Source organism: Macrobrachium nipponense, chromosome 18 (genome assembly GCF_015104395.2).
Source record: "Macrobrachium nipponense isolate FS-2020 chromosome 18, ASM1510439v2, whole genome shotgun sequence".
Classification (NCBI taxonomy): domain Eukaryota; kingdom Metazoa; phylum Arthropoda; class Malacostraca; order Decapoda; family Palaemonidae; genus Macrobrachium; species Macrobrachium nipponense.
In genome coordinates this window covers 54,353,643-54,369,553 of record NC_087211.1, presented here as the reverse complement: position 1 = coordinate 54,369,553, position 15,911 = coordinate 54,353,643, and the positions used below count along the sequence as shown (strand labels likewise).

Sequence of the window (15,911 nt, the reverse complement as noted above, 5' to 3'; positions counted from 1 at the left end):
AGGAAGATAAAAAACATGACTTCTAAATATAATTTTGAAAAATAAATTGTCACCTGTCCAAAAATTTCTTTACCCCCCACAAAGCATTGAAAGAAACAGATCAAAGCAGAAAAAATTACCTGAAATTTGAATAAGATTATAAAATCTATTAAGTTTTACCCCTGAATAAGAGAATTTTGATAAAATATCAAAAGTCTCTCACCTTCAGTTTGCCAATTTTCAGTTCTGATTCCATATACAACTCCCAACTTTAACACGGACTGGATTTTTTCCTAAAGTTCAACCTCCATCACTGAAAATTAGCACTTATTAAATGAGAGGTTCAGAAGATAAATTCTGCTCATATCTATAACACTTTATTTTCTTAGCTTAAAAACTAGAATGACAAGTGGCCTCACCTCATACAAAGCCTCTCATGAAAGACTAACTTAGGGGCAAAATGAAGCAGATTACATTTCATAATGATGCAACTAGTCTATGTTCAATAAAATGATGAGCTTTGCTCTACACAAAAATTAGGTTAATTCATCCACAGGAATATAAAAGTTAAACTTTTTCTTAACAGAATGAGATTTTATGTAATGGACAATGGCTAGGTTGTTAATGAGACTGGAAAGGTAAAGAATAGAGACTTCACTGTATAACCCATTGTAGTTGTGACTTAGTTTAACTAAAATTAAAAGTAGTATGCAATGAAATACAAGAATATCTCTTTGACTATACTTACATTTTACCTCCACTTTACTTGGGAAAAATATTCTTGAGTGATCAAGTCACAACCAAAAAATTATCAACTTCTCTCTTGATTGCATATGTCACATACACGATTCATATGTTCAGCATCTTGATTACATATATATAATATATACAATTTATAATGTTTAGCAAACAAGGTGTGAAATAAAGTATTTTTTTATAGTTAATGAAATTTTGAATTTCAGTTTAAACTTTATAGTTAATGAAAAAGATACTAGAATTTTTGGTTTTAACTGTACTACCAGTAATGATAAAATAAATCTAATTATAAAATAGAACACATTAAGAACACTCTTCACACAACATAATCACGGTCAGATTCAGCATTTTCATTATTCTGAGTTGAAGGCTGAGTGGATGATGGTGGTGGGGAGTTGATAACATCTACAGCAATCTGTACAGGACCTGGAGGACTGCCTTGATATGAAGAACTGTTCTGGCTACCTAAACTAGAACTGTCTGCAAACAAGATTTAAAAAGTTTTAGAATTTGAAGACATACAAACTCCATATTTTTAAAATTACTATTGTAATTGTAAATATTATTTCATCCTTATGAAACTGGGTTCAGTTCTATGGCAGGAATTCAATAGAAAGATCTGCAAATAGGATCCTCCTCTTAAGGTTATCCTAGCCAGTCCTATGATAGTCAAGTATTTTGACTCAATGGATCCAGTTAAACTGCCTGATAATAATAAAAATATTTATTTTAATTATAAGTTAGAGAACATATATATGGAAATAGTTTTCTGAATTAAGATACAAATTCATTATACTACAGCTGCACTAAAAGTTTAAAAGTTAAAAAGCAAACAAGAATGAAATTTAGCATAAGTGCTACTACCTATGCAAGGAATCTCATTACTCTCTTGCCACTCACTATTCATGTTCTTTAATATCGCTAAAAAAGCCGAGTAAAGCCTGCTCAGCACTGTTATGTTGAGAGATCAGTGACAATTTGTATATGGAGATTTGATAGCAATATTTAAGTTAAATACTCTGGCTATAAAGTGACAAGGTCGTACCTGAGCTATTACTTTCTAAAAATGTAATAGCTTTTGATCAATCAGTCAGTGTCACACACATGGTCAATGCATGATGGTTTGTTCGACTTTCCACCTATCTCTCATGGCAGGGGACCTGACAACTATGTTTGCTAGATAAAGGCCAACTTGGCATCAACTTCAACCACATGAAATTAACAATTAGAGGCAAGGGTCATTAGATTTTTTCCCACCTGATCTATGTTCTCTATTATCACTCCCTTTTCTACTATTAATCATTCTTTCTGAGTACCAAGCAGGCATTTGCTTGATGCATCTGCAGTTTGATTCCCACTTGCTTTTGACTCAGCAGGAAACAAATACTGGTGGTACACCAAAGCCTGAGAAAATGAGCTGGCCACCCTAAGCCATAGTCCCCAGTGCCATTCAGTGGTATAGGACTAACACTGACTTTAATAAAGTTACCTTACTATATGCTTACCCATGCTCACAACAACCCTTGATGGTATTATGCTTGTCTGAGGTACTGTCACCAACTGGTACAAACATAATAATAAAGCCCCATGTCTTTATTTAAACTGGAGCCCTTAGGACAAACATGGCAAAAATGATATTGTTAGAATACAATAACGTTTTGTACATACTTACCCGGCAGATATATACTTAGCTTATGTCTCTGACGTCCGACAGAAATTCGAATTTCGCGGCACACGCTGCAGGTAGGTCAGGTGATCTACCCCCCTGCCGCTGGGTGCAGGAATAGGAAACCGTTCCCGTTCTAGAAACAGATTTTCTCTTCCACCTGTCTCCTGAGGGGGAGGCTGGGTGGGCCATTCATCGTATATATCTGCCGGGTAAGTATGTACAAAACTTTATTGTATTCTAACAATATCATTTTGTACATGCAACTTCCCCGGCAGATATATACTTAGCTGATTGACACCCTTGGTGGTGGGTAAGAGACAACTATTTACTGAATAGACAGGTAAACAACATACGTTGTAGGTAATAAATAAATTAAAAACCCTTGGTTCCGTCCACTTGTTCAGGCGGAAGATTCCATGGCTAATGCCTAGGAATCTGCTTCGCCTCAGAGCCTCAGCGAGGATGTGACCTATGGCTAAGAGTTCTTGTGGGTCTGTCAATGGGGTCTTATCCATTTACTCGACAGAGCCTCTTACATGACAATATGCCTATGCCTAGTGGCATAATTAAGGAGCACAACACCGATCCCGATCACCTGATCCTAACACGAGGGTTAGTGCTTAAGTTGAAAAGAGTTATCCCCAAACTCCTTTCAAACACCCAAAGAAAAACACGACGTTAACTAAAATTTAACTCACTAGTTAAGGATCAGTATCGGCTCCCTATCCCAGCAATGTATCCGCAGACACGTATCAACCAAGAGAGAAGGATCTCTCGTAGGTTATCTTGACATCCTTCGGATATGGGAAGTCAAACACAGAGTTGCATCTCCCGTATGTGACAGCTAATATGTCCTTACTGACATTATTGTTAAGGAAAGAACAAGAATACAGAAAAAAAGCTCGCACTTCATGCGCTTTTAATTCTCAGCTGTTTGAAGGAATCATCAATGCACTTGTCAAGTGCTTAGGAGATCACATTGTCTCAAAGTAGGCCAGGGCATTCTTTGATATAGATCTCTTCTGGGTGAAGCCTGGAGCCTGGCTAGCGCCTCGCGCCTGGCTGGGGGCCGCCGCCTGAAATGGCGCCTAGAGCCTGGCTGGAGGTTGGCCTGGCTGGGCATGTTGGCCCTCCTCCCTGGTTAGCGCCTCGCCCGCCTGGCTGGAGCCTTGCGTCTGGCTGGCGCCTTGCGCCTGGAGCTTGGCAGAAGACTTCATGATTACTGTCTATGAGTCTGCATGCCTCAAGAGTTTCAGCGAGGTAGGGACCTATCTGACAAACCCTTCTGGATCATGTCAATGGGGACTAGCCCGCTTACACGACAGAGCCTTCTTGGATCGTGCCAATGGGGGCTGACCCACTTACATGGCAGAGCCTTACCTGTATCATATCAATGGGGACTAGCCCTCTTACATGACAGAGCTTTAGGTTTCTCTTTACTGGAAGGAGCCTTGCGCCTGGATGGATCCTCAATCCTGACTGGAGCCTAGCCTTGAAGGGAGCCTGGCACCTGGATGGCGCCTGGCTGGCTTCTAGAGCCTGGCTGGCTCCTAGAGCCTGGCTGGGCTCCTATAGCTGGCTGGCGCCTCGCACCTGGCTTGGCTCCTCCACACTTGCTGGAGCTTCGAGCTTGGAAGAGTCTCTAGGCTGTCTGGCGATGTCCACTCGTACACTCTTATTTCTGTCCGATTTGTTCGCCTCTGGCGCATTTGCGCCAGGTTGGAGGGCCCGCTCCTTCTCAGTATCCGGCCATGACAGAGTTCCTTGGAACTGTCCGCCTCTGGCGTTTTTTACGTTCCTGTATTGGCATTTGGCGCTTGGCTGGCGCTACATTGTCCGAGAGTCCTGAACAACCACATAGTTTATCAGGAGACTGGAGAAGGGTGGAAGAATTCTTCCCCTTTGAGCTTTTGGCCCCTGGCAAGGGGAGGTGATTTTAGTCAGCTACACCCAGTAGACGACAGGATATCTAACAATACGAGAGAAGAGTCTGGAAGTCGAAGGAGAGACTGAGCTGAAATTGGGCGGAACCCTGATTTCTAGCTCTTATTGTATTCTTCTGAATCCATTCTGGGAAGCATTTTGAGCCCTCATCGCACCCCGAAGACTCTGTAGGCAAACGTTTAAACCATCTCTTCTTCTTGTAGATGAAAACTGTAAGTACCCCTGCCTGGGCAACTAAACTTCTATCTGAAGCGTTGCGTCAGGAATAGAGGGATTTAGTTCTTTTGCCAGACATACTATGCTGGCAAGAACCCATTGCCGAGTCTCCATTGAATCTGATGCGAGATTCCAATGCACAAAAAATTCACTTGTCTTCTTGGTCGTTTAGGGTGGGCTTCTTCTTGGTCGTTTAGGGCTAAGAGAAACAAAGAATTCCTTCATAAACTTCCTCAAAGAAGTTGATGAGGAGCAGTTCCATTTTATCAGAACACGGAATCGGTGGCCACAAAAAAAAATTCCATTCGAAGTACATGATATCCTACTCTTGTCGTATTGCGGTATCGTATAGATCCCGAAGATCTTAATCCTCTGTTATCTCTAATTCCCCTTGTAGAGACAGAGTATAGCCTTTTACTGCGTTCTTTGATAGCAGATATATACATAGGTGATTCTTCCCTCTGAAAGTGAAGAAAAAACCTCGCTATGTGGTTCACAGAGGTATCGGAAGAGGACAGTTTCCTCATTCCATCTAGCACGATCTGCAGCAATTCTATGTCTTAGCCATGCCTATTGTCATTTACCTTGAAAAATCTCTCATTCATGTCCACTTCTGGTCAGTCCTGCACGTGGAAAGACTCAGAGTGGAGAGGTTTTTCAGGTCTATTTATAATAGATTCTGATGGAATATCCAGATACTCTTGGAAAAGCCTTACGAAACATGCTGTGAGAAGAACGTGACTTCTGTGAATCCAAGAACCTCTCTAAGGCCAAAATGAGGCATTCATCCTCTCTTCCTTTGACGCCCATTTATCTTATATCTGTTAAGAATTTATAACTAGGGGAAAAAACAAGACTAAAGTTTATTCCCCTTCTTTAAATTAAAGATGTCGTATATTGCTACCTCTCTTGGTTCGAGGAAAGGAAGCAGTCTATAGGAAGCCTGTTCGTCTTCTACCTTGCGAAGAGATCTATGATGACCTTTCCGCAGGTTCTCAAAACTCTTTTCAATAAATGTTAGACATACGTTAACAGTTATTATCTTCGATCGAGAAGGTTCTCACGGACATGCAAAATCTTGCATCGAACCTTTAAGGATCGTTACGTTCCGTGTCTGTTCTTTTGTTAACGCGAACAGGGGCGAAAAAAGATTCTCGATGCTCTTTGCGATATGAGAGAGTCGTGGAATTGGCCTAAGTGATTAAAAAAAATCATTTCATCATTCCTTGTAAGCGACCCCTTTCCGATTAAATGGGTAACGAAATCAGGAACGAATCTTGCCGTTACCAGCCTCCGAGAGGCTACTGGTTTGTTTGTTTGTTTGTATGGTGTTTTTACGTGACTTCCGAACACACGTCGAGAGTGAACTTCTATCACCAAAATCCACATCTCTCACTCCTCAATGGAATGGCCGAGAATCGAACCCGCGACCACCGAGGTGAGAAGCAAACACCAAACCAACCACTACTGGACTCTAAAACGAGAAAATATCTTGGATGGTACTTCTGGCGCATTGCGCCAGGCTGGCGCTTCTGGTGCAATTTGCGCCAGGCTGGCGCTTCTGACGCTTTGCGCCAGGCTGGCGCTTCCTTCTAGTTCTTTTAAGGTTATGTGCCAGAACATCTGTGCCCTTATGGTACCCGACATCCTTCACGTGTTAATTCCGTTCTTAGTAGGAAAAAAACTTTATATACGTAGTATAGTCCATTCAGGAAACAACTTCTGCCACTAAGAGAATGTTTCCCATCCGACTCACCATCTTCTCTTGAGCAATATCCGATTCTAAAAAGGTTGTGTGCGTTTCTCGAAAGGATGAGAGAATTATATTATTTCATGCTCTGCCGTATTAGACTCCTTTATAATACTGTCACATTGTGGTAAACAGCATTAATCTAGGAAACCTTTGTAAGGATACTAGGAATTCTGTAGTTAACCTCGGTATGCGCATAAGACTTGACCATACCGTAGTCTTAAAGTGAATTCTCTTCTACTACATTCATCTTCTCACTAAGCATGTACTCTAATAAGCCATGCTTTCGTAAGCATGAGAGCATCATATAATATAGAGTTCCGCTGCGTTAGAATCCTTTAATAATGTTACCTACGGTAAACAGCATTGAAAGGTTGTAATATCTTTCTTATTGAAAGCTTCTTAGCAAAAGGCAGACAATATTTTATTTGTTTGCTTAACTATCCCCTCAATCCGAGGCTAAAACCGCGATTGTAGGGGAGAGACACGGTTAGTTATTCCATCCCGCAGGAGAGAGGACATGTAACCAACCACTCATGACCCGACACCTACATGTTACTGCGTTGGTCCTCTAAGGCGCGATAGCAGTCTCCGTTAGCCGTTCTGGCCTTACTCTTCCAGAGTGCCAGCTACTCCATTAAATAAAGGAATCTTATAAAATTATCGAACTTCAGGAAGTTCTTATTAATGCATATTTAAGCGAAACAAGACTTCGATAAATCTAGAAGCTAAGTAGGTGTTGTCTTAACAATCCCTTTAAGCGTAGTCCTTCCTAGGAAATTCCTGGAAGGATACTGATAATTGAGTTGCTCTACAAAGAAGTAACTACGGTATGTGTGATTTGCCGTATCGTATTCTCATACAGCAGATACTCAACTACCTTCTTTCCCTGCGAGGCAGATAAAGGAAAAATTTTTACTGTCTTCGTTCTTTTCGTTAATATATATCTCCTTAAGGAAGGAAGTTAATCCAGGAACTCTTTAAATCTTCGTGATTTCCTCATAAATCGCGGAAGAGACAGAATTCCTGTTCGTCTGTAGGGTTTACGGAAGGAAGTAGATATTTCCTATCCGCCATCATACCCAAACGTCGATGAGATTCTTATAAGAAAAACTCCCAAAGCGCTTGCCTCTTCATAACGGGGCGGGAAGAGCATGAATGAAGGAGTGTGTCCGCATTACTCAAAGAGGAGCCTCGCGACTGACCCTCTCTCTCTTAAGAAGATTTGGAATATTCTGGCGCCTGGATAGTTCCGCGCGCTAGAAAGGAGACTCGCTCCTGGAACGTTTCGCTTGTGTGGAAGGTCCCGTGCGCCCTGATAGTTCCGAGCGCCTACTAGACCCCTTTTAGAAAGAGCCTCTTGCCCGGAAACGTTCAATGGAAGGATCGTTCTGATTGCCCTGTACTATAAGGCTCCTTGCTCTAGCCATCTGTTTTTCTGTTGCAATTTGCGCCAGGCTGGCGCTTCGTCTCTTTGAAGGAGCCTTGCGCCAAGAAAAAATTTTCTAGAACGCGGCTCGCGCTCAGTTGCTAGAACGCGGCTCGCGTTTGGTTGTAAGAACGCGGCTCGCGCTAGTCTGTTTTCTGGAACGCGGCTCGCTGCTGGCTGTTGGAACGTGGCTCACGCTAGCTTGCTGGAACGCGGCTTCCTAATTCCTGGCTGGCTCTTGCTCAGTGTTCTCTTAGTTTTCATAGAACGCGCTAGATCATCAAAACATATACCTTCTTCGTCTTTTCGGATGTAAGATGAAGAGACGCACTTTTTTAAGGATGCCTTTTCAATGGCTATCCTTGGCAGTCTGGGACGCTCTACAGAACCTGCCGAGGGGACGCCTGACCGGTGGGGATTCTCTGAAACCCCCTTACAGCTTTCGACATTCCTTCTCCCCTGGCTTGGGAGCTTGAATGAGTTCTAGGCCTGGGAGCGAGACAGAGCCGATCAGACGCACCCTCCACTGCAATGGGGAACACTAGTAATCACTTCTTACCTTTCAATAGCTCGCATTTGAGCCACAATCCTTGTCTTCAAATTGCAATTATGAATTTGAAGTTTCTGCGAAGTAGAAGGTGATGAGGATGCAACTACTAGTACTATACTGTTAATACTCTAATTGCTCGTTAGTACGAGTTTTCTAAAAAACTTTTAAAAGAAACGTATCTAGTTACATACTTTACTGACTCCCTAAAGTAGGAAGTCAGTATATTTCCTCAATCAATTCTAACACTTATTACATATTAATGAATAAATATTAATATTTCCCTTTCTTCTTGCAAACTATGTGAGTGGGTGCTACCGAAAATTTCGGTGTAGTTACACATCATATATTCTTCGAAATTTTCGAAGCCAAATTCATTAAAAAGTTAATAAAAGCGTATGCTGAACCAAAGACCCAGTACTTCCCTGCAAAAGACAGCCCAGAAGATCGATGGCGATGAAAAACGAAAATCAAGTCAGGAGGTAGCACAACATATGTTGACACTAACCCCGCGACAGAGAAAATCTGGTTCTAGAACGGGAACGGTTCCTATTCCTGCCACCCGCCCGCAAAGGGGGGTCAGGGGGGTATCACCTGACTACCTGCAGCGTGTGCCGCGAAATTCTAATTTCTGTCGGACGTCAGAGACATAAGCTAAGTATATATCTGCCGGGGAAGTTGCATGTACAAAAAAATTATTTTATTTCTTACATACACTTCACAAAACCATTCCAGTCTAACTAGCATCTTACCTGTTGATCTTCTTGCTGCTCTTGCAGCATCATGAACCAAGACACTAACTGTTGTTGGAGTTGGAGGTTTGTGTGGGGAGTTTGACCCCTCCTCTTCCTCATTGGCACTTTCAGCAGCCTCTGGCCTGGTGCCCTCCTCTCTGGGCCCACCAGTTGCTGTATTTAACACAATATACATTAGCTTATAAAAAATAAATATTACATCATGTCTTGATTATGTTTTTTATCTTCCCACAGTAAAAATTTTACAGTACTCTACTTAAAAAATGCAAGTTGTATTTTTAAGAATTACACATTTGCAATTCTACAACTGATGTCTCAAAGCATAATTGTTGTCTACTTTTAATTAGGCTAGTTCAGGCCATACTTATGGTATAAAAGTTTAACCCGTAAACTAAACTTGAAGTTACTGAAAAAACAAGTGCAAACAAAATACATAATTAGGGACTGATAGTAATGGTAATGATAAGTTACTAAAAGCTATTCATTTGATGACTGTTATTACTTACGAGCCTCTTGTTTGATATCAAATTACATTAAGAACTAATAAAATATTAAATAATTTCACATTTTTGCTAACAATGCAAGCTTTAATTATTGAAGGTCTGGAATAAAGGTAAGTGTATTCATTTAACATAATTACTATTTACTAATCGTACCTGCACCTTGATAAGATTTATTTTCGGAATCACTATCTTCCTCTTCCTCCTCTTCATCATCATCATCGTCATCTGTTGAATCAGCCAAGCGCTGATAACCCTCTGGGCCACATTCAACATGACGAGATGGTCTTCTATTCCTACGTCTTCTCTCAGCTAAACGCTGAGCTTCTTGAAACGGGTTTTCCTAGAAATAAAGCAAGTTTTGTTGGTGCTCCACATTCCAATGCTAAAACAAAGTTAAAAGTGCTCTCCTTTCCACTTGAAAGAACAATTTTTTACTTTGGTGGAGGACACACACATCAAGTAAATTATACTACTGTTACATTTCAATTCAATATTGAAAAGTTGCATGCAGATCGCAATTGCATTAAAATGAATAACAGCCTTTTAATGAACAGTGGCTGCAAACAGTTGCTGCTATTTTTCAGTGAAAATATATAAAAGAAAAAAAAAGAAAACAGTCTGATTTCCATTGTGAAAATACATTACACTAAACTTCTGAAGAGATCCAAAGAAGGAAAAAGATGTTAGTCAAGCACATGCTAATCGTCTAGATATGAATGGGTAGGATAACGGAGTTTGAAGGTTGCAAGAAACAAATGAAATGGGTTGGGGAGACAAAAAGACCACTGAGGAACACAAATTACAGTCAGGCAAAAGGGTATTTATATTTTTGGAGTTAGAGCAAAATGACAAATTTTTTAATCAATTTGTATTTTTCATAACTACCAAACCTGAGGTCTTAACATTAGGATAAACCTAGCGCCAGCTGAAAAACTGCTAAATTAATTTAAAAAATTGTGTACACAAGGAACTATTGGTCACAAGCTATGTCAGAACTCGCACAATGCCTTGGGCATTCCATGACCGCTTCAGTTACTTTCTTACCGCCTTTTAGAGAAGGCACATTTGCTCTCTGTCCTTTTAAGACCGATATAGTTTGCCCACTTTTCAATAATTTCTTTTTCAGTGTAAGCTTGTACAAGTAGTTGGATATCATGGGGACTAAATAAAAAGACTTGGGCTAAAGCTCAAGCAGTCAAAATCCGTATATGACAAGTGACTAAACAAGTTCCCCAAATGTCAGATATAGAGGATGACCAGATATAATCTAGACCAATACATCATAAGTTGATCTCCTTTCACACATTTCATGCAAGTGATCTGATAAATAGTTGTGCAATTTCAAGTGTTATAAGATAAACTAAGATTTCTCAGAATCAAAGACGAAGAAAAGTTCCCAAATTCAAGATTATTAACTGCCATGTTGGTGTGAAACTCATAAAAATATTTAATGATTTGTTTTAGTCTTGTTGTTAGAAACAAGAATAATTTATGCATATTGTTAATAGCCTTAAAGTAGTTCAGCCACTTCATGTGCTGCTGAAAATTTCTGAGTAGTACAATTATTACATAAAGTTCAAGGTAAACCTATAAATAAATTACCAATGAGTACAGCTTGGGACATATAAACACTTTCCCTTTTGTGTGTAAACAAGTCGATTGTTGTCAGGTTTACCAGTGAAAACCAATTTTGCTCAGGCTAATTATCACAGTGAAATCATAATCCGCCCTATACCTTATATTGGTCACCTGCTAATTACTACAAAGAAAACTAACAACTTCAATTTTTAGCCATTCTCAGGCAATATAGACCTAGTAAAATAAGGTGTTTGTATAAAGGAAGGATGCATGATCAACTAATGTCCTATATGCAATCATTTGGCAAAAAAGTAATATTTAGACTGAATTTTCATAGTCACCAAAACTTAATTTTTTCATTTTTCTTTGACAAATGTCATTCAAAAGCAACTTACAAACCTATTATGTAAAAGATACAGGTAAAGAAAACTCACCCGCTGCTCATTAAATGTGCCACCCTGAGTTCCACCATCTGAATTTATGAGGGGACTATTTTCATCTTCAGAATCTGTGTCTAAGTCTGAGGGTCGTTCATCCCCCGTGATTACTTTCCGCTTGCAAACGGGGCACACCCGACGATTCTTTGTTAACCATGGATCAATGCATTTGCAGTGATAAGCTTTAGAAAGGAACAATATGAAAATTAGGCTTGGCTATCAAAGTTGTCAACAAATAAAGACAAGTAACAAAATATACAGTTGAAATGAAAATCTTAGTAGTCACCTATGTGCATGGGACAATTTACCATAATACATATAATTTACTGATATACTTATAAATACAAGTTTGCTTTGGCCCTAAACCTCGAAATGTTGTGTTTATTAAAACTCTATAGCCTCTTTAAAAGGATTTTCTATGCCTTTTCATTTTATTCTATAAAAAACCTTTCAGCCTTTCTGCATTTAACTGTACAGTATTAAATCAACTGCAATTAATGTGAAATGAAAGCACATGTACCAAAACTTAATCTTCCTTTTCTCTAATTTGTACTGTCGTGGATAGGATCTTTTTGACTTATCTTAAATTCATTCAAGTTTAACTGCAATTAATAGTGAAATGAAAGCATATGTAAATAACAATTAATCTCTCTTCTTTCTCTAATTTTTATTCCTTAAGTCCATTTAAGGCTCAGAGGTCTGGAAAAACTAATCCTTATTGTTATTATTAATTATTGTAGTCGTTAAAATGAGTTATGGTTTTATGGCAATTAGAAAACACTAAAAAAGATGTACTGTAAAAATGTCCTAACAAAATTTTTTTTAACAATTACCATAGCTGTTACTTTAATGAATGGGCAGAACATGACTGGGTTGGTTTTCTAAGGTTATCAAGTCACTTTCATTTCTAATTTCAGTGAAAAACACTCTGGTTCACAAAATAATAAACAAAAATCAATTTTTAAAAAGTAAATTACATTTTTCCTAATTATACAAACCTGAGGTCCTTTACATAAGGAATTACTTTCAGGGTAGGCTGGAATACAGCCCTTAAATTCTTGAAATAGTGGTTAGGCAGTAACTACCATCTGGTAAGTGGGTAGGCCTTCCACTCCACTTTGCCTTTTGGCCCAGGTTTCAGATTGAGGGGTGGCATGAGGTGGGCATTAATGTAAAGGACCTCAGGTTTGTATAGTTAGGAAAAATACAATTTATACTTTGAAAAATTGTGATTTGTTCCTACTCGGTATGCAAAACCTCGGTCCTTTTTACATAAGGAAGACTCACTGATTGGTGGGAGGAATGTGAATGAGCCTCTAGAACTGACTGGAGCTCTGCACACCTGGGATATTCCTCCTGGTCGTAAGAGCGAGGAGTGCCCTGCCTCTGCCAACTTAATCAGAGTATAGGAGCTGCATGATCAAGAGTCAGACTTCTGGGCCTTTTCAAAATGAGTGAGGAATCGTAACTCATCCGAAAAAGGGCTGGGAAGAATATTTAGTCGGAGGTATTAATGCAAAGTTCCTCCCCTTGCTAGAGGAAGGAGCGAGATTGCTTCTATGATTCTGATAAGAAAAATAGAAAGGAAGCTCAATGTGTAAGTTTACTGCATCAATCGCCCAACTAGCAAGTGGAAGTTCGAGTCTATCCTCAAGAACTGCACACCATAGGCGAGATGCAACTTGTCCTCTTGAAGGAGCTGGGTAAGCAAACACAACCTGTGAGCATCCACCACTGTTCCAAGGAAAAGAGGTTCCAAGGACCTGTGGGGAGACCCAAAGGAAGAAAGATATGAATATGGTTGCAATGAGACCTCATCTATCTCCTGGTCCCACACATTCTTCGGAGCGATGAAATGTAACCAGCCACTGGATGTATCCAACTGCAGAGAAGTCTCTTATGATCTCCTAGGACTGAGAAAGAAGTGTCATTAGACACTTCTGCATTGGATAAGGGCATCGACACTAAATGAAGGGTGTCGATCCTTCATAGGTACAGCAACACACCAATAGGACAAAGTAATGACCGATCTGGATCAACCAATACAAAGTACACAGTACAGGAGATCATGAAGGATTCAGACACATGAACAAATGCCATCTGATTGCGCTGCCACGCATCCGAGACGTAGTCACAACATGACACCTGCCTTTTGAAGAGTGATGCTGGGAACAACCATACAAATCATCTATCTTGTTCGCCAACGATGTTGAGAGACAAGATAATGATTCTCCCAAGGCATGTGCACATTAGACTTGAGTCAAATGCCTTCAAGGGACCGAGGTCCCTGTAATGGCAAAACAGAAGTTTCTCATCAGTAGTTGAATCTCAACCAAGGAGAAACAATACTATATTACTTAGTGAATGACTAAGGTGAATGTGGACCTACGCCTTCACAGTTGAATCAAGAGAAGTAAACTCTCGCGATTCTGATCATAGAAAAAGTCCCGTCTATGACACCAACCAGTGAAGATGGCTCTAATCCCTGTTGTTTTACAGAGGACTGAAAAAGTTATTTCGCTATTTCATTGTTACTTGGCGACAAAGTCAGAGCTTGCAATGAAGGCAGAGAGTCTTTCAGTAATGAAAACACAGGGATGGTACTGCCTGAATAACTGCTTCTTGTGGACTGGATCAGGGAGGAATTTTCTATTTGCTTTGGAAGCATACACTTGAGGCTCCCATAAGATCCTTCCTCAATGACGTGGACGTACATCTAGTAGGACCCTATGATCCCTCCAGGAATGTAGTCCCCTGACGCTGAATCCTACGGAAAGCATGCTGCAGGATCCCTCCTATTCACCTCACCCCTCCTGGCAAAGCCATAGGAAGTAGAGGGAATAGGTGAGGACGACTGTATGCTCTCGCTCGCCTTGCTAGCAGAACTAGCAGAAGTGAGTCGTGGACAGCCATCAACCTGCGGTGATGGCCACGACGCGAGTCTAAGAAAGTGTTACCATCTGGAGAAACGCTTTCCCAAGGATGGTTACAAAACTCTCGCATAGCTGGAGAAACATTCGCCTCCACTGAGACCGGTCGGTTACGTGCGAATGTGGCTGTGGTCTGGGTGAGCCAGCAGAAGACTCAACTACCTCCTCAGTTCAAGGAGGCAGACCCTTAGAGGTCCCATGACGAGACTTCATAGGGGGGGAGACTACCTTCTCCTTCTTCAGCAGAAAGCCTTAGAAGTCAAAGGGGTGGAGGTTGATGGAAAACATAATGATTTCAAAGAGGAAGATGACGACACTTGATGAGCTCTTTTCCTCCTCGACTTCTCCAAATTCTGCCCACTTCTTCTACAGGATGAGGTACATTTACCAGCAGGAATAGAGTTAATGATCACAGGGCATCAGCAAAAGCTTTGCCCAGTGACCAAACTCCAGAGTAGCAGCAACAAATGAATATGATTTCCAGCAAGGGAACAGTACACACACTCGAGGACCAATATCACAGCATGCTACGAGTCAGAGGTATAATTCCAAGGTTAGGATAGTCAACATGAAGAGATATCCAACCATCTACTACTGTAATCAACTAACACCACTGTTATCCTGTAAAAGAGATAATAAGATTTATAAAAATATGGATACTTCTCTCGCATCCAAGGGCACCACTCTCCGAAATAAGAAGAAATCCCTCAAACACCAACACCACACACCCCCTCCTCTATCTTCATCAGACAGCTAACGAAAGGATGAAGGAGAAGAGGAAATACCAAAAGAAACAAGGACAAACCTCTGAAGTTCCCCTCAGTAATTTCCACAGCGTAAGCGTAAATTTCAGATGAATACATGTCTCATCCTTACATTAAAGATGTAATAAGGGTGTTTACATCCATGCCACTGACCCTTAACACAAAGCACAAAGGCTATCACAAAAAGTAGGTTTGCATATTAATTATTGAAGTCAAATCATTATTAATATCAAACAGTATATACATATTCATTCAAAATAACAAATTAAAGATCCCACCGGGAAAATTGTAATTAACAGCTAGTCAGCAAGAGCTCACAAACGTATGTTTTCATCGGAAGACGGCCAAAAGCAAAGTGGAGTGTTTACATCTGCCTACCACATGGTAGTTACTGCCTAACCACCTTGTTCAAGAATTTAACGACCATATTCCAGCCCACGCTGAGGAAGTAATTCCTATGCAAAGGACCGAAGGTTTGTACAGTGGGGCTCAAATCTCATGCGACATGATTCTTTTTGTATCGTCCAGATTCTCAGACTCAACGTGACGTTGCCAAGTAGTGTTAAACTTTTTTTTTTCTAATGTCATAGATGTCGACAAGTTTGCGAATTCACAACTAGCCATATTTTCCTTATGGTTATATAAATATGATCC

At 40.3% G+C, this 15,911-nt stretch overlaps 1 protein-coding gene across 6 annotated transcripts in view; it reads right to left on the bottom strand.

Annotated features, from left to right (window-relative positions):
- Positions 1–340: 340 nt before the first annotated feature.
- LOC135197070 (E3 ubiquitin-protein ligase RNF13-like) overlaps positions 341–15,911 on the bottom strand; it is a 44,854-nt gene continuing 29,283 nt past the window's right edge. For all 6 annotated transcript variants that reach the window (XM_064224013.1, XM_064224015.1, XM_064224016.1 and 3 more), the window contains exons 8-11: positions 11,561–11,745; positions 9,702–9,888; positions 9,043–9,198; positions 341–1,215 (exon numbers count right to left, since the gene is read on the bottom strand). In XM_064224013.1, coding sequence (XP_064080083.1) covers positions 1,052–1,215; positions 9,043–9,198; positions 9,702–9,888; positions 11,561–11,745 — 692 coding nt within the window. In that variant the 3' untranslated portion in view covers positions 341–1,051. The remainder of the gene's footprint in view (positions 1,216–9,042; positions 9,199–9,701; positions 9,889–11,560; positions 11,746–15,911) is intronic.